Source organism: Bradysia coprophila (genome assembly GCF_014529535.1).
Source record: "Bradysia coprophila strain Holo2 chromosome IV unlocalized genomic scaffold, BU_Bcop_v1 contig_5, whole genome shotgun sequence".
Taxonomy (NCBI): domain Eukaryota; kingdom Metazoa; phylum Arthropoda; class Insecta; order Diptera; family Sciaridae; genus Bradysia; species Bradysia coprophila.
In genome coordinates this window covers 8,948,958-8,972,223 of record NW_023503374.1, presented here as the reverse complement: position 1 = coordinate 8,972,223, position 23,266 = coordinate 8,948,958, and the positions used below count along the sequence as shown (strand labels likewise).

General features: G+C 36.4%; 6 protein-coding genes across 8 annotated transcripts in view; 3 read left to right on the top strand and 3 right to left on the bottom strand.

The window, feature by feature from the left end:
- Nucleotides 1-11,232, top strand: part of LOC119072067 (inositol hexakisphosphate kinase 1) — a 37,366-nt gene extending 26,134 nt beyond the window's left edge. The window contains exons 1-6 of one of the 2 annotated variants that reach the window (XM_037177203.1): nt 1,985-2,114; nt 5,561-5,804; nt 6,861-6,981; nt 7,466-7,542; nt 9,346-9,727; nt 9,804-11,232. In XM_037177203.1, the coding sequence (XP_037033098.1) occupies nt 6,866-6,981; nt 7,466-7,542; nt 9,346-9,727; nt 9,804-10,734 (1,506 nt within the window). In that variant the 5' untranslated portion in view covers nt 1,985-2,114; nt 5,561-5,804; nt 6,861-6,865 and the 3' untranslated portion in view covers nt 10,735-11,232. Of the gene's footprint in view, nt 1-1,984; nt 2,115-5,560; nt 5,805-6,860; nt 6,982-7,465; nt 7,543-9,345; nt 9,728-9,803 lie in introns of those variants that run through there. The other variant, XM_037177202.1, reaches the window with a different exon arrangement.
- LOC119072086 lies at nt 3,271-22,522 on the bottom strand. 2 transcript variants are annotated; one of them, XM_037177245.1, is made up of 5 exons: nt 22,372-22,522; nt 22,252-22,304; nt 22,047-22,198; nt 21,710-21,930; nt 3,271-3,287 (listed from the first exon to the last, which is right to left on the bottom strand). In XM_037177245.1, the coding sequence occupies exons 1-4, from the start codon at nt 22,425-22,427 to the stop codon at nt 21,733-21,735; spliced, it is 459 nt and encodes a 152-aa protein (XP_037033140.1). In that variant the 5' UTR covers nt 22,428-22,522; the 3' UTR covers nt 3,271-3,287; nt 21,710-21,732. The 2 variants fall into 2 exon arrangements, with proteins under 2 accessions (XP_037033140.1, XP_037033138.1); XM_037177243.1 differs by lacking the exon at nt 3,271-3,287 and having other exon boundaries at nt 21,682-21,930.
- LOC119072084 (protein crossbronx homolog) lies at nt 12,977-14,425 on the bottom strand. The gene is made up of 4 exons (XM_037177241.1): nt 14,225-14,425; nt 14,096-14,160; nt 13,655-13,758; nt 12,977-13,586 (listed from the first exon to the last, which is right to left on the bottom strand). Exons 1-4 carry the CDS (start codon nt 14,296-14,298, stop codon nt 13,176-13,178), a joined length of 654 nt encoding a protein of 217 aa, XP_037033136.1. The 5' UTR covers nt 14,299-14,425; the 3' UTR covers nt 12,977-13,175.
- Nucleotides 14,703-21,212, top strand: LOC119072087 (chromosome transmission fidelity protein 8 homolog). Its single transcript, XM_037177246.1, has 3 exons — nt 14,703-14,837; nt 20,654-20,780; nt 20,852-21,212. Exons 1-3 carry the CDS (start codon nt 14,818-14,820, stop codon nt 21,146-21,148), a joined length of 444 nt encoding a protein of 147 aa, XP_037033141.1. The 5' UTR covers nt 14,703-14,817; the 3' UTR covers nt 21,149-21,212.
- On the top strand, nt 14,860-17,672 carry LOC119072063 (general transcription and DNA repair factor IIH helicase subunit XPB). Its single transcript, XM_037177198.1, has 3 exons — nt 14,860-15,144; nt 15,210-17,281; nt 17,347-17,672. The coding sequence occupies exons 1-3, from the start codon at nt 15,084-15,086 to the stop codon at nt 17,620-17,622; spliced, it is 2,409 nt and encodes an 802-aa protein (XP_037033093.1). The 5' UTR covers nt 14,860-15,083; the 3' UTR covers nt 17,623-17,672.
- On the bottom strand, nt 17,738-19,537 carry LOC119072070 (4-coumarate--CoA ligase 1-like). Its single transcript, XM_037177205.1, has 2 exons — nt 18,318-19,537; nt 17,738-18,245 (listed from the first exon to the last, which is right to left on the bottom strand). Exons 1-2 carry the CDS (start codon nt 19,485-19,487, stop codon nt 17,802-17,804), a joined length of 1,614 nt encoding a protein of 537 aa, XP_037033100.1. The 5' UTR covers nt 19,488-19,537; the 3' UTR covers nt 17,738-17,801.
- Nucleotides 22,523-23,266: the final 744 nt, after the last annotated feature.

Below are 23,266 nucleotides of genomic sequence, written 5' to 3'. Positions count from 1 at the left end.
TCTGATTACTGATGCAATAATAATTGAACGTTTCAATATCACCTTTGCCAGGAGCTTTATGGTATTGGTTATCAGACGGGTGTCAGCATTTTACAATAATTTTGTTTTGTTTGGTTTTTATTCACTTTTTTGTTAATCAATTGATACAAAATGTTTAATATACGCCTCGATACCCAGACAAATTAGCACAAAAAGCTAATCGAAAACCTGCAGTCGTTTGTTTATTTTCGATGGAATGTTTGTAAATAAATTGCTAATTTCTAAGTCGTATTCGGGTGAATCTAAACATTTTTCTATTTGGTTCTTTGGTGTAGAAACACTCAAGGCTGAAAGGTCAGAAGTTACACAGTTTTGATTAACAAATATTAAAGTCGGAAACCTTTGAAATTGGTGATCTGATTGGAAACCGTAATCTGTTAAATATGATAGTGTTACATAAACGCTCATTTTCATTGTAAATGTAGCTGTACTTTGCTCTACATTCTACAAGGCCTAAATACTTATGTCTTTATAGCATCAATAGCATTATTTTCGCAAAAATGCACTGCAGGTTCATTAAGTAAAAGTTTTAGTTGAACTTTTTCGAAAATAGACAAACTAAAACGAACAATTCCAGACAAGCAACTTGCATTAAACTCGAGGCCAACATCAATAGTCAGTTTTGCAACGATAACTCAGCTGGAATCCCTTTTCTCTGCACCGAAAGTTGCACACGGCAAACATTATCTTCATTATTAAATACCTTTCGGATCTGTTCCTTTTTTTTGTTCAAAGTTTGTTGCAAAATCTTCTACTTCATTAGTTTTATCATCCATTTTTCTTATATAAAGCAACATTTGCTAGAGTTATCGCTCATTTTTGTCGTTGTTGTCGACAACAGGTGCTATGCGAGAGCTATATGGCTATTTTTGAATAATTTTTTTTTTAAATATGAAAACAGTTCTAAAAAAATGAATGACAGAAAGGTGCTTCCAAAATGTACTCATCATCATATTAATTCATACAAGGAAGTGCATACACAATGCATTCATTGAACTTGCTGCCAAGAACGTTTATTTTTTGTTTCAGTCATCAATGTACAGACCTACTTTTCAAAAAAAAAAGAAACCAATAAATCACCCGAACGCACTTTGTTCGACGTGTCATTAATTCTCTCTTACAAATAAATATCAGAGAATATACAATTAATCCACGTGTGCTCTAGTTTGCATTCGTGTACTCTTTAAATATTACAGAAAAAAAATCGCACACAAAATTAATGGCACCACGACCACATCAAGTGAAAACAAAACGCTTCGATGACAAACTAGACGGGAATTATAAAAATGTTCAACTGAATCATTTTATCGTTCCCCTTGAACTGGCATATTACATTATAAAAAAGAATTTTTGCGAAATTATTTATTTGTGTTGAGGCGCCGACCGGAAAATAGCTTCTTTCGACATATATAAGCACTAAAATTATGAAGAATTTGTATCCTGTTTAAAAATAAAAATTAATTTTGTTTTGGATTTTCAATCATACACTCTTGCGGTGAACAGTTTTATGTAAATACCGCGTTGCTTTTAGCATTCTCTGATTCTTTAAATAGCGAAATTTTATTGGCACTGAATCACAGAGTTGAAATTCCAGAGAGTCGACCGCTCAATCTTGTAATAATTTTATTCGGTTCGGTTTCTCGTCTTACTGCCAAATATGACGACAATGAGCGGTTGGCATTAGATTGTGCCATTAAAATATTTATTTTTTTGATTTCGTTTTAAATCAACGAATTTAACAATTTTTAAAAATATCAGCTGCTCGCTTGTTAGCTGACGAGAGGTGCTACAGTACAGTATTTTAATTTAAAATCACATAACGGAAATTAGTTGGGTGATTTCGAAATCAGAATTCGGAATCTCATTCGTGATTTCTATATAAGTGCATACATGGCACCGTATGCTATGTTGCTTGTATATACTAAAATGAATTTATTTTTGATTACAGGTTGGCGGTCACACACGTTTGCTCCTGTTGAATCAGAGTACGGTCATCAAACCGTTAAATATTCGAGAATTAGATTTTTATCAAAACATTCCGTCGGATATACAGATGTTTGTTCCAAAGTATAAAGGTAAGTGCGTATCTTCGATTCTATTTTAAAAAGATCATTTTGCTGGCAAGTTGTTTTTTTGTTTTTGTATTCAATTTATGAATGTATGCTATTGTGTGCGTGTATTTTGTTTCATTAACGAATTGCATCACTAGACTTTTTATCATTCACCACAGTTCATTGTCCCTTTTTTTCCCTGATAAACGTTTTCGTTTTAAATAGAAAAATACAGTTACGATTTTGTGTCCAGACAAATGTCTTGCTTCTGTCGATTGCAAGCGCAATTGGTTAGGATAAGCCCCAACTCAATTCTGGCACTATGACGCATTCAATTTAAAATACAGTAAACAACTCTCACGGCATATTTTTGCATAGGCGCAGTAGAGATACAAACAGTTCTTAAAGACATGTGACTCCAATTGAACTTAATCATGGTTATAATGTCACATGTCGCATACGGCCATAGTCTTTCAATAAAAATGATTGTTGTAATGTCGTATCACGTCACATCAATTTTGTGAATTAGTATGGCTTTTAACCTCTTACAAATGACAAGACAAGTGGATCGCGATACAATGATCTATGACTGTGTTTCATAAGTATCATCTAACGTTTCCTTATTTAGTTGTGACAAGCATTTTGTAATATAATAAAGCAGATGACTCATCAGTAGCTGCTAAGCATTTCTGAAAGGTTACTGGATATAGCACATCAACAGTATATAGCTTCGAAGTACTCGACACATAGGTTTTCTTTCGAAGTAATACAACATCTATTACCATGACTTTTCACTACTGTCACGTAACTTTATACCTTGGCGAATAAAGATTGGGAGTATTTTATTGTAGATGCTTTTCCTCCCCTGAGTGCAAATATTTTGCTTCACTGTCAAGTCTATACAGGTTATTCGTGTTAGATTCCATTACATAGTGGCATATAGATGTTAATGTTAAATCCATGCTGCTCTTGACACAATTACGGTCTTTCTTACCCTATTTTCTTGCCTCATCAAATTCATAAAACTGAATAAAGAAGCAGCTGGTCTTCGTAGTGTCATTAGTAATTGTAATTGTACACCTTGTCCACATAAACAACGTGCCATTTATTGGCTTGATTAATACCAAAAACCAAAGTTTGTTATTGCTGTGTATCGTGCCATCGATTCGCTGTGATATCACGAATTTATCTGTGCAACAAAAACATACGACTAATGATAATCAAACGAATCATACGATTTATGAAAATTGTTTCTAATAACAAGCCACTTATGACATGTACAGTATACGGTACGGTACAACACATATTGTGAAACAACAAATTATCCGATAACATTCACCTATATTTGTAAATAAACATATCGACACGATGGGTTTTTTTTTTTCATTTAATAGCGAATACAATAATAGATAGAATATATATTGTCTTCAGTCACGTCACGACCGTAATTGAATTTGTTGGATGATGAGTGAAAAGTTTCTATCGAAAATTTACACAAACTTAACTTTAATTTGACATTGAATTATACACCAATAATGTAATTGTCGTTAGAAATGTGCCCTCTAAAACCCTATCCGATAAATTAGCCGCTTTAAATAATGACGAGAAAGTGGGAAAGGTTGTGAATGTGGGTTTTTTCGGTCGTGAATCTACTAATTTATTGATTAATTTGAAGCGAGCATTAGTGTTATTTGTCTTCCATGTCTCACATACCAAGAAGGTAAATCTAATTGGATGTATACTTACTTGAGCATTTGCTTGGATTATGTATACAATGTACGTACAGACTAAAGTATTGTCGTGTTTATTTTTAAGCAATCAATAAATAAACGAATGTTGTTTAATTAAACTGTGCGTGGATGTATGTGTACATACCGTGTACACACAATCATTTTTCATTCATCACAACAATAATTTGATGTGAAAGGTTTTGTTGTCCGTTAGTTCAAAAGACTTTCTTATTTCTACTGCGTAATGGTTCTACGAAAAGTGAACGTTGTCAAAGCGTATTCTTCAGTTTCACGGTTCGACTTTTTATTAATTCTTCTTAAAAAAAATTCTGAAGAGGTCATCTATTCAAAGAGTTCGTAGTAATTCAGTTCGTCATTCAATTCCTTGTTCAATTCTACGAAATACGTCGTTGTTTTAAAATTTCTTTTTGTTTTAATCTTGTGGCCGTTGAATCCGAATTGAGTGAAGTCATGTCAGAAACACTTGCAACCTAAAATACAGCCAACGAGACTATTCCCGGAACTTTTTTCTGGTTGCCAGTTTTTTTTTTAAGAAAGAAAATTGCTAAGCCTGACCTGAGCCTGAGCTAAGTTTTTTGTGCTTTTGTTTCATTTAATAAGCACATACTATGAACGCTCGTTCCGTAATTGAGTATGTGTAGGTGTGGTCAGTTTTCACTTTCATCTCTTGCATGCATGCAAGTCGAATTATTATCAAACTTTTTTCAAAGTCGGCATTAGGTTAAAATAGACGGCGTTCTATCGTTTACGTAGTTTATACACATATAGGAAAATAATTGTAAATACCAACAATTTGAATCTACTCCTTTCAATTGCTATTTATTCCACAAGCGATGTTGACGTTACTAATAGTAACGTACTATACGTACACAAACGTAGTTGTCCTAATGTTTTTCACATTTGCTAAATCTTGTGGTATAAATTGGACGGTTTATATCATGTCTTTAACAGTAACTACTTTCGAGAGTTCTGTTCTTGAGCTATTGCAAAAATATATCTTTTGATCAAGGCTGTCCAAATCAGCCTTGTTATTGACGACTTTCTGATATATTTTCAATATTTTATTTGTAGTTAGTTGACAAAAAACTGAAAATACGAAATAATATCGCCCGTTTAAATTGACATACCCCTGTACTCCGATACTCTTTGATATCACCTGAAGAATTCGCGATTTATCGCAATTTTATGGTCAGGTTTTAGTTGGCGTCGAACACAATAATCTTCGATAAAACAATAAAAATCTATGGTTTAGGAAATGCACACAGTCGCTTGTTGTTATCAGCTGTTTACACTATTGATTTTATCTGGAATACTTTCACAATAACAAAAATTGTAATCTACGAAAGCAGACAAAATATTTATTATTATCACAAAATTGTACATGTTGATTTTAGCGAAGCTTACAAAAATGTATTATCATTCCATCCAATCCCAAACAACTTCTGATCCTTTTTATATGCTATTTGAAAAACTTTTTTTTTTTAAGTAACATTATACAGATCCTGTCCCATTCCTCTTTTTCATTTTAAAGAGAAACATATCTCGGTAATTAAACCAGATTCTTATGATATAATGATCAGTTGATCAGTTTTCAAATGATGAAAAGTAAAGTTTTGTGTTCGTATAACGTATTAATGAGTGTGAATGAATTGTATATGGAGCGTGTGATGCATACCAATCTTTTGCGTCTCTATGCAATCTATTTCCTTGTATGTCAAGGACACGAAGACCACAACTATGAAATGCCATAGAAACATAGAAACAGTGGCCAAGCCATAGAAGATCGAAACGCTTAACCATCAATATATGCATAGAGTGGATGCAAATCTCTTTCGCCGTTTTTGTTCAATTTGAAAAACTGGACACGCGGAGAAAAAGAATTCCGATCCTTGTTCCGAACAACACTTATGTGAATTAAGCGTCTATAGAGTTAACGATTCCGGAATAAATATTGAGCCATGGGTTTGTATAATTGTTTTTTTCTTTTCTGTAATTTATTATTTTTGTGACGCATTAAAAACAAATTTAATTTGAAAGAATGTATTGGCTGAAAATCAGATAGAATGATGATATGGCGTCGCCGTCGACCGAAGTAGTTATTTTTTCTGTCTCGAAATTATCAAATCTAGTTTCTCTGAAACTAAAACTGTCGCCTCATTTCACTATGGAAGTGTTTTCACCATTTGTTTGCTCGTCAGTTGATCGGAACAGTATTAAAATTTCCATCTCAAATATTTGTCTTAACATTTCAACAAGGACGCTATTCACAGAGTCTTTTTATTTTTTTACTTTAAACCAAAGAAAGATTTCTCGGACAAAAAAAATATTGAAAGGTCTGTCAAGGAAATGTTTGCGCTTGTATCAGTACTGGAATGCTTGTCATTAATGTTTTGTTTCCGTCTTAGTCTTCCATTAAGAATTCATAAACTACTTTACGAAAAGCAACCCCCTCCCTCAAATGTTCAAAAAACAAATCAAAATTAGAGCGAAGCTTTTGTAAACTAGGGTGGAAATCAGATTAAAAATAATCAAAATGCAAGTTGCAATAACTTAAATAGACTTACCCATAGGCACACACAAATCTTTGTTGTAAAACCGTATCAATTGCGGTTGGCTTTAATGTGTTTTTCCCTTTATTTTAATTTTAAATAACTCATTTCACTGCGTAAAAAGCTTATTACATTGAACAGCTGTATACATCGCTGTGTCGTTAAGAAAATTTTCCCCTAACAACTTTACAATGACAAATCGAATGGAATTTTAATAATTATTTTTATTCGTTGCGGCGTATGACATCATCATCATCATCTTAAAACACAACATTTTTTTGCTTTTGTGCCAACAAAATATGTCGCCATGTGCAATAATATGTTTAATTCCGTCACAAATTCAACATATTAAATGAAAAATTTAATTAAAAGTTCGAAATTTGATTTAAATTGAAACTTTGTTTTTGTTGCTATTATGACCGAAATTCTAATCGAAAAATGCATTTTCCTTCTTTCTATCCGACTTACAGGTGTTATGCAGGCTACAACAATGGGCGGCGCAAAGCTAGAGAAACGATATTCACCAAGTTTTCGAGATGATTCGAACCGAAAGCAGAGCGCACCGAAACGGAAACGAGATGATGTTTTACGGTTGGTAACATTTGCATATTTTATTGCAAAGAATTTTTTTTTTGTTTTAAAAATAATAGAACGATCTCCGCTACTACACAAATTTTATATTGAAAATGAAACCAAAAAAAAAACAATAAGAATTCTCTTTTTTAGACCCTCAAAGAGCAAATTCTAATTGAAAAACAGTGTCTCGCGCTTTGATAGTGTGTATACAGAATCACAAGCGACTCTCGGGTCCATAGGTTCGATAGAAATGAAAAATGCAACAAATTTTAATGAGTTCTAATGTTTAAGAATTGTTTTCAAATTGTATTTATATTTATAAAAATGACCGGAGCAAAAGAGAGTATTTTAAGAGCGTTAGAAAGAAAAGAAACAGTCACTGTAGAAACACGAAAAAAGAAAAATTAAAAAAAAAACCAAAAAAAATCATTTTCATAGATTTAAATGGCCATATATGGACGACCTCTCTAATCAGGTATTTTTATTTTCTCTTTTTCAGGATGAAAGTACATAGGAATGGAAATGCATCAGAGATAATTAAAAGTATATCTCAATTAGACAACTCGAACAAACAATGTTAGTATCTGATTCAAAGCGAAAACGCGTGTGATGATGGCTGAAACACGTGCTACCAGTAGTCTGGGTTGGAACTTTAATTTATAATTTTTACTTTTCGTTGGTTTTGCTTTACTTTTACTTTTTTTTCTGTTTTGGGACATTGTTTATTCGTTTGAATTCGTCAATTTTCTTTGTTTTGTGTCATGATCAGTAATTATATATTGTCATTTACTTATGCGCCTGATCGTCTTAAGTTTTACTCTCTTTTTCTTATATTACTTTTCATTCAGTTGGTTTGTTCAACCACTACACTTCGATTCACGGAATGAATTCATCGACACCCCATACCAATAACGACTACGAAATCCTAATTATGATTTATTGTGACACGGATTATTATACGTATATTGACTGAGCCTGCCATGAGCATACTTATATCTTCGCCATTTGTTTTTCGTTACCGTAAATGTTGCCCGTTTTGATTGATGTTTCAAATTATCATGAAAATGATTCCATGATAACACGACTTGCGATTTGAATAGTGACAGGTTGTGATGAAGAGCACTCAACACAATATCGATTTTCCGATAATGGATTTTCCGATACAACCATAATTTTCATCAGAATGTTATACCCGAAAGGTTGCTATGTTGTTACAGAGAGGAAGGTATACATTAAATGCAGATTTGCCAGATGTTGCATTTAATAAAAAAAAATCTTTGCGATTGTAATTTAAGACTTTGAAGCAGACGAAAAACTTTAAGTGAGAAATTGTTGCGGAAAGCAACGAAGTGATTAAATTAACAACCTCGATGTCGTGTTGGTTTCTGTATTAGGCAATGAGAGTTGAGCTAACAACAAACTATGTCTCGTCCGAATCGATCTCTTTTTTGAGTCTTCGTTCAAATGTCTCGATGCTGAATTTTTGTCAGTGTCCGATCCATATTTTCCAGTTTAATTAATTCGTTTGAATTTTTCCAATTTGTGAACCGACAATCATATCTACCCTTTATCCAATGGTTTGGACGCCCACATTCAACGCATCGAAACAGATAGATGGGTGTTTTTCCTCACACGACAAATATTTTCTTATTTCCACAGTTAGTGTGTCCATTCGACGAAATGCTGTATACATTCCCCAACACTTCCGTGACATAAGGCAAAACGTATAGCGGGACATCAGTTCTGAATAGATTTTATTGTTAATTGCAATTTGTAGCAACACCGTAGTCTTCCCAGGTGAATACAGCTTTTCAAGAAATGCTGTTAGACTCCGAATTCCGCATTTTGATGCTTGGATTGATAAGCAAGGATTGAATCAGAGACACGTCAGAAATACTTTTTGTTGTGCAACGTTGGTCGTTTGTTCTCTTTCAACTTTTCTGATTTTTTCTCTTCATTGAAAAATATATCCGTTATCCTTGACATCCTCTGTTCACACACCATATTCACAGCACTGAGCGGAAAGTAGAAAGACATCACCGTTGATTGTGGACAAGAAATTGGTTGGAATTCGTACTGGCACGTTCAAAAGACAGAATATGTTACTAATGAAAGCACATCTCTATCATCACCATCATCATCCACCATTACCATGAATACATTGAACTACATTCAACAACCCAGACTACATATTATGTCCGATACGAAAGATAAATTTAGCCACGCATCCTTCAATTATAAAACAATTTTATCATAAAACGAAAGGCTATGGACTGTCAACGAACGATCATCATTTCGATACGTCTCAGCGATATTCGGATGAGAATCCGCAATAATCATGACCCCACTTCCTAAAATTCGGTTCTCTTTTACTTTCAGATTTCCTTATGCTAGAAAACATCACCAGCCAGTATCGACAACCGTGTATTTTGGACCTGAAAATGGGTACGAGACAGCATGGGGATGATGCGTCGGCCGAAAAGCGATCAAAACAAATGGCTAAATGCGCTGCCAGTACATCCGGTACGTTGGGCGTTCGCCTTTGTGGAATGCAAGTGTATCAGGCGGACGTTGACCATTACATGAAGAAGGACAAATATTGGGGTCGAGAATTAAACGAAAGTGGATTCAAGGATGCGTTACACAATTTCTTCCATAACGGCTTTGTGCTGCGAACGAAAATTATTCACAAGGTCATTCACAAATTAGAACAACTGCGGCGAGTGATCGAGCGACAATCGAGCTATCGATTTTATTCGTGGTAAGTTGAGATCTTTGTCGCATATAATTAGTTTACTAATCATTTGTAATTTGCTCATCCCATATTTTCTTTACAGTTCCTTACTGATCGTCTATGAAGGTTATGAAGAGCCGACCGTAAATCCAATTGAAGATGAAAACTACGATGGTTCATTTCCAGTTTCCAGTGACATAAGAAGCGAACATTGCTGTTATGATGCTGACGCATCCAACGATTCAACTGAACTCAATTTATCATCATCACACGAAGACAGCGACCACAATCATCATCATCAGCCGGGAAGTTCTGTTGAACATATGTCAACCGATGGTCATCACCGTGGCTATGGTGAAGCAGCGGCACGTGGTGCAATGGTTCCACCACCATTCATTCCAATTTCAGAGGAAACAGTATTCTTAGACGCTAGTTCTTCTTCCAACATCCCTGGCATATCAACATCAAGCCCGTTGTCGGGCGATTCATGGATGAATTACAGTAGTAACAGCAGTGACGACTATTCCTGCATTTCTGATCAATTACATGGGACTACTGTGAGCGGTGGCGGGGACGGCAATAGTTCAACGGACGACAGTTCTGATTTTGATAATTCTGGTTCCGAGAAGTTGTCAAAAAGTAAACGCAGCTTCGAACAGTTACTCATCGCAAATGGTGCAAAAAGTTCCAAATGTGACGAGAGCTCGTCGCAAAATGCGGGCCAAACGAAACGGCAACGTGGCAAAGACAAACCATGCAGTTCGTCACCGATGAATGTTGTGACCAATAAGCGTCGGATGAATGTAGCGGCCAGTTCGCTGCGACGGAATAGCTCTGTGCAAGGCGCAAGCGTTGACATCCGTATGATCGATTTTGCACATACAGCTTTTGTAAAGCGATCTGCTGCTGGACAGCTATCATCTTCATCATCAGCATCATCAATGGTTCAACATCAAGGACCCGATAATGGTTTCCTCCGTGGGCTGGACAGTTTGAATCGATTACTTACGGAAATTTGTACGGAAGACCATTAAGGAATTTTTTTGTAAAACTTTTGAGGATTATTCCAGTTATACACATGAATTTCATTAAGAAATGGATATGAAAAGAAACCCTAACTGGAGTTCAAGAAGAGGAAATTTTGATTTTGTTTTCGTCCATTTCTTTTAATCGATTCGCAAAAAATTGAAAATTTGCCTGAAATTCATGAAACTCCTCGAACCAATTACCGTCAATGGATCACGTGAATAAAGTCCGTGTGTCACGAGAGAGAGTAATCTGAATTATAATTTTTGGAAAATGGAAAAAGTTTTTTAAAAAATGTATTCAAATTAGAATCACACGGCACTTCCGGTTAAAAAAAACGTACTACTATAATCAATTGGCACTGGGAAATAAAACAAAACAAAAAATTAATATTAGAAAAAGGTTGGACACCTTTTTTCGCATAACAAATTGTGATTAGAGCATTTTAATACAATTAAATAAATTGACACACACAAAAAAAAAGTTTTAAAAAAAGAAATAAAAAATGAAGTAAATTAACTAAGGGCCCATCAAACAATCGATAAAAATTTTTCTTTTGTAAATATTAAAAGAATTTTTTGTTCGATACAACAACAAGGAAAAGAAAGAGTGCTGTTGCAGCCATATTGAAACTACATTACCTGAGTTTGAATATAAGTTTTTTTTAAGAGAAAATTTTCATTTTATTTATTTTTTAATTTACTGCGTTGAAAGTAGTCGAATTTTTGAGGCAATTTTTTTAACAACAAATTTTCTTTTTTTCATTAAAATAATCTCCCCAATTTTCTCATTCAAATTCAAAAATCAAAAAAAATCTCTGCAATTCACTTAAAAAATTGTAAAGTTTCGTTGCAAAAGACCCTATTCATACACATAACACTTTTTTCTTTCAATTAAACATGAGATCATACTTTCTTTAATCCACAACAAATTGTAATTCATTTTAGACACACACAAAATAATAGAAGTTGGACAAATGTTGCCCGAATTATAAATACAAAAAAAATATATTTTTGAAAAATAAACAACAAAATGAAAATAAAAGTAAAAAACAAATTAAAAATTGGTAGCATCGTTAAACGAATTGAAATTATTATAAACTAAAAATACAATTCGAATAAAATGACCTCACAACAATTAAAACAATTTTGATTTTTTTTTAATCTTCGTCACACGAGTGCCCATGCCCAATACCTAATTTTGTTGCACAAGACTCGGCCAAAACTTAAGAATTTTATTGCACATTACATTCGATGCCCAAGTATATTTAAAATACCCTTCTAGAAATGCTGAAAAAGCCAGAAACCGGGTACATGTCTAAGTCCTCTGTCATATAACACAAACCTTGTCAAAATTACAACAACCGAATTTAGCTCGGAAACTCTGCTTCCCTTTACTTAAATACCACATATTGCCAATCCACAAAATCCACTATCGCATATTAATGGGCAACATCACTAAAGGGCGTATCTCTGATATCTCAGGAAGTACTGAACCGATTTTGATAATAAAGTCAAGTCAGCTCGTTCTCGGAAATTACTGTCGAAAAATGTTTTTGCCGGAGTTCTTTTGTATTCTGAGTTATACTGCCATAGGATATACTGACAAAAAATGGTTGAACAATCGAGTAACTTTTTTTCTAGATAATCTAAAATATCTACCTCGCTTGCATGGCCCGATCAAAAAATGCAGCCAGATTAAACCTGGAGGGAAAGTTACACCACTGCATGAGAGCCAATAAAATTGAAATGATTATTTCTTCTACGTCTTAATACGTTCCAAGCCTTCAGCATGGTTCACTCTAGCTCATGACTGGTTTTCATAAAATTGAAAAATTTGTCCATCAGTTCACGTAGTAAATATAGTCGAATACATGAGGGGGAAACTGCTCGAGTAATTGATAACACACCCTCGAAGGAATTGCCAGAGCATCCGGAAATTAATAGGAATTGAAGGAAATACTAAAAGTATCTCACTATCACTCCTCTCAAAAATAGTCTGAAAAGTGAGAATAGTGAGGAGACATGCCGCCCTGGAGAAGTGATAAGTTGGTATGCCTGTGGCGAGATAGAAGGAATGGAAGGAATCTGAGGTTAAAAATTGTGTACGGTATGGGAGAGAATTACATACAAAATTCTCTCAAGAGAGGTGCCAATTTTTTCGACATGCTCCTTCTATCCTCGCCACAGGCGTACCAACTTATCATTTTTCTGGTTAATGCCAGATGCACAATGGCTGATTGAAAAACCACAGGAGGACTTTTGATTCAAAATATTTTTTTTATTTCTTTTTTCTAAAATAATTTTTGCATCGCAACATTGCTTTGTTATTACCGTCCTAAATCGTCCACAATGTTTATTTGAATGACTCGGCCCGATATGTTTAAAAAATATCCTATTCAATGATATCCACCCATTGATTGATCAGCACTAACACTTCCCATGTATTTTCAATACCACGACAGCGATGAATTGGGTGGCGACGAGGTAGCATACTTTCTATTTTTAATACTCTCTAATGTACTGCCATGAACGTCACTGTCGAACTGATCGAAAGTAATGTAGTGCTTGTCCTCCACCGTCGGCGGATCGTATATCCGATCTCGACTGATTCGAACACATTCCTTCACTCGTTTCGTAAATTCCGATTTATTTTGTGCCATCAAGTCGACAGCCTCTTTATTCACAATATCGCCCGAGAAGCATACGTGTGAGTATTCGAAGATGAACAGAATGAATTTCAAAATTTGCCAGACATGATTATCGTTTGAGTTCCACGTTGGGAATGCTTCTTTCGTTTGCAAGCGACCGGTCGACGCATCAATTAGTGGATGCAGAATGTGAGACTGGAATGTCACAATCTGTGAAAGGAATTGATTTTGTGGGTAAGATTCGAACAGAAACACTGAATTTCATAATTGCTTCGTACCGGAGTTTCCATTTCGTCGGGAAAATTTTTAGCTAAGGTGATTGTGAACCGAAATATTCCATCCAAGTATGAGCCGCTACGGACGAAAATTACGCCAAACCAAACTGAAATTGATGAAACATAAATTCATTGTTGGAATCTTCTCTGTCCGACTGACAAGATGAAGGTCGGGGTCAAGAGACACTACCAGTTCCCAATCGCAAAACTGAGCCAATCAATTGATTTTTATCTATCTTTCTCTTCTTCGTAGATTGTTTTAATCGTGTCGTCTTAAACCATCAACACACCTCGGACCTACTAGCATCAGACCTGTGTGTTTTATCTGTTGCATATTAAGCAAGAGACCTTACAAATCTGAGTCGACCCGAAATATTTCTGTTCACAACGAAGGAATTATGATCGGATGCCCGAATTTAGATGGGGCTGTGACGCAATATTTACCTAATGAGTTCTCAAACGATGGAATAACGTAAACGCCTTGGATAGATTCACTTTGTATCATTTTGCTGAAAAAAGTGAAAAGTTCACGTATCAGAGATCTAACGTAGAAAGGAGGCAAAGTGTTCTTACTATTCAGCCATTATCTTGTATTCCTGTTGAATGGTTGCATAAAAATTTGCATCGATTGCATTTTGGGTTTCCATTGCTCAGCAAATTATCCAACAATAAATGAACTTCTGCTAACTGAAGATCACAATTCGTAAACACGAAAAAATGGTAAACACTAAACTTTCAATGGATTCATGACATTTGAGACGTCTACGATGTACCAGATCTCTACAGATAACAATCAGATTGATACGGTGAATGTACCAGATGTTAAATGAGAAAAAAGCATCTATCCCCAAGTCAATAGAAGGAACCGACCATTTCGGAACGTGTTCTAAATGAAACATTTGTTGATGTTGAAGTTGAAGAGAATCGATATTCAAATCCAAAAAAGTTTGAGATTCAACAGAAGACTCAGCCGATCTAAATGACTGACTATACCTTGACTACCAACGCCATCTTATTTGAATTTTGCGACTTCTTATAAAAGTCAACTGTCAACACTGAATTTTGCGTAAACAAAAACGACTGGAATCAGATGATATTTTGGTTTATTCCCGCCTTTAATACTAAGTTTGAGTTACAAATAAAAATAAAAACAAAAGAATTTCGTCATGCCAATCCTGATAAAGACGTAAGTACAATATCATTATTAGGACATTGAATCTAGAGCATTCTAATCTACAGAATTGGTGCTATTTAAGGTTAGGTAAAAATATTTTTTCATTGTGTGTCGAAATCGCGGCTGTCAGATTACATTTTGTTTTGTGATGTCAAAGTCAATGGTGTGTTTCGTATTTATGCAGAATTGAAATTGCACTTTTCTATTGAATTTCGCAATTCAGTGTTGATTAAAAGTGGTTGACCATAACTCCTAACAATGGGTCCACCGAAGAAAATAAGTAAGAAAGACTCAAAAGCATCTGGCTCATCAAAATTCGGTAATTTCAATTTTTCTACCGTCGTTGAGAACGAAAGTTGAACAAAACAAAAAAATATTTTATAGAAAAGCGACGTCGTCCAGAAGACGACGCTTATTCGCAACTGGTTGAAGATGACAGTCCCATTTCGGAAAGTGATGGAATACCAGCTGCGGCAGCAAAGAATGCCGAAAAGAATGACGATGGAATTTTGGAAGATGAATATGGTGCCAAGGATTACCGCTCTCAAATGGAATTAAAATTGGATCATTCGTCACGACCGCTATGGGTAGCGCCGAATGGTCACATTTTTCTCGAATCATTCTCGCCAGTGTACAAACACGCTCACGATTTTTTGATTGCAATTTCGGAACCAGTCTGTCGACCCGAACACATTCATGAATACAAATTGACGCCGTACAGTTTATATGCAGCCGTTTCGGTGGGTTTGCAAACCAACGACATCATCGAGTATTTGAAACGGCTCAGCAAAACATCCATACCAGATGGGATCATCGAATTTATTGAACTTTGTACGTTGTCTTATGGTAAAGTCAAGCTTGTATTGAAACACAACAGGTATTTCGTTGAGAGTCCACATCCGGAAGTATTGCAAAAGCTTCTAAAGGATCCGGTCGTGCAAAACTGTCGTCTTAGACCAAAGACAGGTGAGGAAGCAGGGGAGGATGGTTTCATTACTTCTCTTCAAGATAAATCGAAACCGGCCCTGTTCGGTGCCAAGGCTCCAGCTACGGTGACTGGTGCTGGTCCATCAGATGGTACTGAAAAAGTCGATGGCGACGGCATCGTTACAACAACAGTTCCGGAAGACATTACGAATTTCTACGAAAAAATCGACAATGAAGACGAAGAAGAGGAGGCCAATCTGAAGACCGTTTCGTTCGAGGTGAACCAAGAGAAAATTGAAGTGTTGCAGAAACGTTGTGTCGAAATCGAACATCCACTTTTGGCCGAGTATGATTTTCGTAATGACACTGTCAATCCGGACATAAATATTGATTTGAAACCGACTGCAGTTCTGCGTCCATATCAAGAGAAAAGTCTTCGCAAAATGTTCGGTAACGGTCGAGCTCGTTCCGGTGTCATTGTACTTCCATGTGGTGCTGGTAAATCGTTAGTCGGAGTAACAGCATGCTGTACGGTTCGTAAGCGAGCTCTGGTTTTATGCAATTCCGGTGTATCCGTGGAACAATGGAAACAACAATTTAAAATGTGGTCAACAGCCGACGACAGTATGATTTGTCGCTTTACATCGGAAGCTAAAGACAAGCCAATGGGATGTGGCATATTGGTAACAACGTATTCGATGATAACCCATACGCAGAAACGGTCATGGGAAGCTGAACAAACGATGCGTTGGCTACAGGAACAGGAGTGGGGCATTATGGTACTCGATGAGGTACACACAATACCTGCAAAAATGTTTCGTCGTGTATTGACATTAGTGCAGAGCCATTGCAAGTTGGGCTTAACTGCCACACTGTTGCGTGAGGACGACAAAATTGCCGATCTGAATTTCCTAATCGGTCCGAAGCTGTACGAAGCGAACTGGTTGGAATTGGAGAAGAAAGGTTACATTGCTAAGGTTCAATGTGCTGAAGTGTGGTGCCCAATCAGTCCGGAATTCTATCATGAGTATTTGACCACAAAGACATCGAAGAAGCTCCTGTTGTACGTCATGAATCCGTCGAAAGTGCGAAACACACAATTTCTGATCAAATATCACGAGAAGCGCGGCGACAAAACCATTGTGTTCAGCGACAATGTGTTTGCGCTCAAACATTACGCATTGAAATTGAACAAACCGTACATCTACGGACCAACATCCCAGAACGAGAGAATACAAATTTTGCAAAATTTCAAATTCAATCCGAAGGTCAACACAATTTTCGTCAGTAAAGTGGCTGACACCAGTTTCGATTTACCCGAAGCTAATGTGTTGATTCAAATCTCATCTCATGGTGGTTCACGTCGTCAAGAGGCTCAACGGTTGGGTAGAATTCTAAGAGCGAAAAAGGGAGCTATAGCCGAGGAGTACAATGCATTCTTCTACACGCTTGTCTCTCAAGACACCATGGAAATGAGCTATGCACGAAAAAGACAACGGTTCTTGGTGAATCAAGGCTACAGTTACAAAGTAAGAGCATGAGCCACGAATATTTTTTGATATTCGTCGATCTAATTGATGTTTTCCGTATACAGGTTATCACTCACCTTGCTGGTCTGGAAAATGACAACGATCTTTTGTACAGTACACGCGAGGAACAAGGTCATTTATTGCAGCAAGTATTGGCGGCTAGTGATATTGATTGTGAAGATGAGAAAATTCCCGGCGAAGGAGGCGTTGTTCGACCCGGTGGCTCCAGACGTATGGGTGGAATCAGTTCGATGTCGGGCGGTGACGATGCGGTTTATTATGAATTTAAGCGAAAGAATGCGCACAATGTCCATCCTCTGTTCAAAAAGTTCCGAGGCTAGTTAGTCACATTGTGTGCACGTAGCGAGTACAATAAAGAAGATTTCATTTTCTAAAAAAAAGTTTTCAATTTCGCATTACATCTGTTTGTGCCTTTTTTGATAATTTGACCTTGGGCTTATCATTCGACAGTCGATGTCTTAACTGGTTTACTAAGAAATGCGTGCTATTCTAACATCTTCTAACTACCCTTCTTCATAAGTTGTTCCCGGATCCACCTTTTCATGACCTTTCCAGCTGGACTTACGGGCAAACTATCCATGAACACAACACCGCCATACAAATGCTTATAAAATGGCAGGCGATTTGCTACAAAATCCACAATCGTCCGCTCCGTAATTGCTTCATCGAATCCACTTTTTTTTACTACAGCTGCAGTGGCGAGGTACTGCGCTCTCGGATCACTGATTCCTACAACAGCAACGTCAGCAACACCTTCCATTGATAGAATCACATCTTCGATGTCCGACGGATTGACGTGATATGATTTATAATGAAACAATTCCTTTTTCCGGTCGACTACCACTAGCGATGTGTCATCGTCGAAGAAACCAATGTCACCGGTTTTGAAAAATCCTTCCGAATCGACAGCATTCAGCGATTCGTCGGAATTAGCGTAGTAGCCCTGTTATAGGAGAGGACAAGATTATTAATAAATGATTTTGGCCAATTTTCAATAGAGTCGTGAAATTTATACCGAGAACGGAAACAGTGACTTCACGAGAATTTCTCCTCGCTCTCGAACGCCTAATTTAGAACCGTCGTCATCAATGATTTTTACTTCGACATTTGGTTGTAAATTACCACTGGAAGCCTCGTGTTTGTAAATTTTTCCGGGACTCAACAGCGACACTGATATTTCAGTCATTGCATAGGCGCTCATAAACAAAGTCTTCGGAAAAGTTTTACGCAATTTCCGTCGAAGCTGTCCACCTATGATTCCACCGCCACTATAGAGCATTCTTACGCTGGAAAAGTCAATTGTAGCTGCTAATGGTGACTCCATAAATACACTGAGATGATGTGATGACAAAAACACAGTCTGAACTCTATATTTTTCAACCATTTCTTTCAACAGTTCTGGGCTGAAGAGCTTTATTGTTGACACTTTGCACTCAGTTAAGCGTAGTGGAGCGAAAATGGTAGCAATGAATCCGGTGGTCCAGTAGATCGGTGTAAAATTCAGAGTTCTATGCGGTGTGGGAATCGTGATCGCTTTAGAAAAGTTCATAAAGTTGGCATGTGTTTTCTTTGTTCCCTTCGGAAAGCCTGTAGATCCCGATGTGCATATGATTGCTAAGAGCTTCTGATCCGCTGGCTCATCGAATTTCGGTGCCACAAATTCAATGTCATCGTCAGTCGGTTGTAACAACTCGTCAATGAATGCAACATCATTAAGTTTCTCCCTCAAAGTGAATATTTTGGCGTCATTTGCAAGGTCTTCCAAGATTAATTTCGTGGTGTGATAAACTTCAGCATCACAGAAAATCAATGATGGTTTAGTCTGACCAAAAATATGTTTTATGTGTTGGCTATCAAACGAATTATCCAGTGGATTAATGGGGGCACCGACGACAATACACCCATAAATAAGCACTGGGAGATATTTTGAGTTTCGACAAATTACTCCAATTACATCATTAGGTTGTACGTTCAATTTCATCAGATTTCGTGCCACATTTATAGTCAGTTCTCTGGCTTCTTTGCGAGACATTGAATAACTTTCATCGTGACTTATCTCCAATATTGCATCCGGTGACTCGCTCAACGTTCGTAACAACTCTTCGCCGAAGTAGTTGTCCAGCGGCCGAGGGTAAGCGGCTTTAGGAGCTTTCCAAACTTTATTGACTGCATCGAATGTCGTCATATTTGAATAGAATCGCTCGACTGAATTAACTTGAATTAGACTGCGTGACAACTACTATCTAAACTGAACCGCAGCATGAAAAACCAACCATTTTATATTAATAAGCTAAGTCCGATAAGATACGAGACCGTGTTCAATCAGATCTCTCGTGATTGCGTATCTACTCAAAACAAATATATTTGTGCAAGTCGAACAAACACAACAGCTGACAGTATATGCTTCATTGAAGATGCTTAAATTCATTGATAATTTCCGCAATTAATTATTAGAAAAGGGAGGTCGATATACGGCTAAACGTAGAGTGTTGTGTTGATTCATGAGTATGAGTAGTAAGTTAATGCTATGCAAAGATAGAAATATGTAAAGTGTCTGTAGTAAAGTAAAACTTTACGAAATGGCGATTCGGTCGTCTTTAAGATGATCATCTTTATTTAGAAACAATCTAGGAAGTAGTACAGTATCAGAAATAAAAGTTGGGGGTACCAACGACACACACTGAAAGGAATAGTATTTTACATGACTAGGTATAAAAAGATGAAAAGTAGAGTTTTCGTGTGAATTTTGTTGATCCGAGGCGAAGCCGAGGTCAATAAACACACGAAAACGAGACTTTTAATTTTTATCCCGAGTTATGTAATGGATTTTACATACTGAGTGCGTCGAAAGACGTGCTTCAAATATGAAAAGTACGGTTTTCGACGCGTGTAGCATGTAAATGAATAATTTAATAATCGCTCCATATACAGACACTCAAGATTATTGCTGTTGTCGTTTTGATTGTATTGTAAAATTGTGCAAGACAAATTACTTATTCGTATGATTACACAATTCCCGCACCTCTTTACCCGTCCACTTGTAATTTAAAAGTAGTCTCGTGTCTGGTATCTCGCTGGTTTATACACGATTTTTAATTATATGTTGAATTATCAAAACTTATCAATATTCAATCTTTGAGAGGGCTAACATAAAGTCAGTGGCGCATTTTATCAGCCTGCAATTCGACTTTTAGTTCAAGTAAATAACATTTCAACGTCTTGAATGCGACATCAATTTCAGGCCATATATCGTAGTTTTTTGGATCTTTTTTAATAAACTAATGCACTTCATAACACCCAACCCACTCCACAGAACTATATGCATTCAGGGATCAATCTTTTTCTTTGCAGTGAAAATCCAGATGGACTGGAAAATTGGGGTATAATCGAATTGCAGGGTGATTTGGAGGTACGTGGCAATCAAATAATGAGCGGACAATTCATTGGCGACCTATGTTTCGATAAATATGGAAAGCCGGTGAGTCCATTTACGCCATCACAACGTTCCATAGCCTGTTATTCCTGTTATTCCTCAAACGAAATCCATAGATTTTGATCATTGGCCATCACATTTTACACGGCAAAGAGCAAGCACTCGACAAACCATTCGCAGTTCTACAGAAGAGGCACCACAATGCAGTAGCTGATGATGAAGTCAATATGAACGAAACTAATTTGGACGTAAGCAACATATCAATGGGTCGAACGATATTGGATTCGACTATTTCTATTGAACATAAAACTGTGCAAAAGACCGAATATTATGTGCAGGCGATTGTTAGGCGAAAAATCATATTTAAGTCTCGACCGAAACCAATTATTGCGAATGTTGCGAAGAAAGTGTGAAAGTGCCGGTGTGGAAGAGAGAAAATAAATTTAATTTATCAATGCAAATTAGTAAGTTTTTGGAATTCGTGTCCATTGCTACAAAGTACATGCAATTACCTTTCTAATGACACCCCACACGACCATGTACGTTTCGTGTACCTCGAAAAATTTCTGTAAGAAAAGTTTAAGTCTTTTTACGGTTGAAAACTTCAACTGTACATATCTCAGTGTGAATGAATTTTAAACCCAAAAAGACCCTATTTGCCCCGGAAGTACACGCAACTACCTTTCTAATGACACCCCACACGACCATGTGCGGCTCGTGTAACTGGAGAATTTTTTGTAAGTTGTAAGTGCAAGTTTTCGGTTTTTGATCACCTCACACTAGCCACACAAGCTTCGAAGAATTTTTTTGAAAGTAGTTTTGGGTTCTGTGGTCGAATACCTTACTGGACACATATCAAAAATTCCAATAGAAAATGCGTCCAATTTCGGTCTTCTGTTTTTCAGAAGAATCCCTCTTCATACAAAACAACTTCCAGTTAACGACGAATTGAATCGTCTGAATTTATTTTTTATTTCTGATATCAGACCACTATGATTTAATAGTAAGTCACATCCCAGTGATTTCCTTCGAGGGCGTAAATGTTTCCTGCTGCAGACATGTATTTTTTCGCTCCATCACCTCGTAGTCCCAAGTAAGTATATCGTTTCATAATGTAGTCATTCAGACATGTATTTAGCCTGTAGTCGAGTTTGTATCCATTGAAATGTGAATAGGTGCTCGAACTATGACCAACCTAATAATAACAACGATTTTAACCATTCCGTTTAACTACAGTGAGTAGCAAATATTTCGTTTTCGTTACTTATCAGCAACAGTAAAAAAGCAACAAGTTCAATGAATTGACCTCACCTCAGTTCCCCCGGTGATTATTATATCACATTGTGATGCTTCCTTTAATACGATAACACCACTGTCGATAGTCTTCCGGCGAATTTGTTCAAGAGACGTACATGACGCAATATTACGATCGCTGCAGTTGCCACTTGATGCAATTGTAATTCCTTGATAAAAGCATGAATATAAAGAAATTATTTTCAATTTTCGTGTAACTTACCTACTGCTTCAATTTTTTCTAATGCCTCCGCGTGAGTATACGTCTGCTGGGCCCTACAAAGAAATTCCGAGAGTATAGTTTTAGGAGAATCTAATAATTTTCGGTAAAAAAAAATCTCACACAGCAGACGTAATTACTGTTAAAACTGTGATACCAGCAGTAATATTATGGAACATGTTTTAATCGTATAGATAATAAGAACGCAATGAGCAATAGCGAATGTTAAGCAAATATTTAAGTGAATTTAATAACCTTCGTATATTTTTGTAAGGTCCTACTCGCCCTCGGGTACCAATAGTGAGTATGTTATTGTACCCGCCAACGCTATACGGAAAAATAAATTTATTATTACTGATGGTGCCATGGCCATGGCAGGAAGATTTATTGATTTTGATGCTACACACACGGAATTTTGCTTGAGTTTCCGATTTCTCCATTTAAAGACACATGCAAAATTCACAAAAAAAAACAGTAAACCACGAAACAGAAAATGTGTCGGTTTTCAAAATTCCGCGAGTGTAGTTTAGAAGGAAAATTCGTGCATAACAGTACCCATTTGTGGGGCAAATAAGCATTTTCTTCGAATAGTCTCTGCTTATTTGCTGTTCTAACGGATCGTATGTGAGTAAATAAACCAAGCAGATTTTATGCACCTAACTTCACTGACAGAAGGTATAAGTACAAATAGTATGACTTTCCCATATTCTATTGTTCTTAATTATACCTTGTCTGATAAGAAAGTTCATTGTAGTTATATCGACTAATTGTAGAAACGAGACTGTAGAACTCGCTAATACCTATTCCGAGAACTGCAAGTGAGGAATTTATTCAATTAAAAATTACCTTTCTATGCGATAAATAGCGTAAATTGTATCAGGTATTTCTTGCGTTCGGCTCGGATCAACGAAGTAAGCACAAGAAACCTTTTTTCTGTAATCGTTGATCTTGCTTCAGTGATGGTAAAAAATACTAGACGAACTAGTGCATCCAAGCAATTCTATTTCAAGTTTCAACT

Bases quoted from the DNA above. Each gene is read 5' to 3' on its own strand.
- LOC119072087 (XM_037177246.1), top strand. From the start codon at position 14,818: ATGCCAATCCTGATAAAGAC. The intron at 14,838-20,653 runs GTAAGTACAATA...TTTTCTTTGCAG, and splicing joins ATGCCAATCCTGATAAAGAC to TGAAAATCCAGATGGACTGG. The intron at 20,781-20,851 runs GTGAGTCCATTT...CGAAATCCATAG, and splicing joins TCGATAAATATGGAAAGCCG to ATTTTGATCATTGGCCATCA.
- LOC119072086 (XM_037177245.1), bottom strand. From the start codon at position 22,427: ATGTTCCATAATATTACTGCTGGTATCACAGTTTTAACAGTAATTACG. The intron at 22,199-22,251 runs GTAAGTTACACG...GCTTTTATCAAG, and splicing joins AGAAAAAATTGAAGCAGTAG to GAATTACAATTGCATCAAGT. The intron at 21,931-22,046 runs GTGAGGTCAATT...TGTTATTATTAG, and splicing joins TAATCACCGGGGGAACTGAG to GTTGGTCATAGTTCGAGCAC.
- LOC119072063 (XM_037177198.1), top strand. From the start codon at position 15,084: ATGGGTCCACCGAAGAAAATAAGTAAGAAAGACTCAAAAGCATCTGGC. The intron at 15,145-15,209 runs GTAATTTCAATT...AATATTTTATAG, and splicing joins ATCTGGCTCATCAAAATTCG to AAAAGCGACGTCGTCCAGAA. The intron at 17,282-17,346 runs GTAAGAGCATGA...TTCCGTATACAG, and splicing joins ATCAAGGCTACAGTTACAAA to GTTATCACTCACCTTGCTGG.
- LOC119072070 (XM_037177205.1), bottom strand. From the start codon at position 19,487: ATGACGACATTCGATGCAGTCAATAAAGTTTGGAAAGCTCCTAAAGCC. The intron at 18,246-18,317 runs GTATAAATTTCA...CTCCTATAACAG, and splicing joins AGTCACTGTTTCCGTTCTCG to GGCTACTACGCTAATTCCGA.
- LOC119072084 (XM_037177241.1), bottom strand. From the start codon at position 14,298: ATGGAAACCCAAAATGCAATCGATGCAAATTTTTATGCAACCATTCAA. The intron at 14,161-14,224 runs GTAAGAACACTT...CACTTTTTTCAG, and splicing joins TACAAGATAATGGCTGAATA to CAAAATGATACAAAGTGAAT. The intron at 13,587-13,654 runs GTACGAAGCAAT...TTCCTTTCACAG, and splicing joins CCGACGAAATGGAAACTCCG to ATTGTGACATTCCAGTCTCA.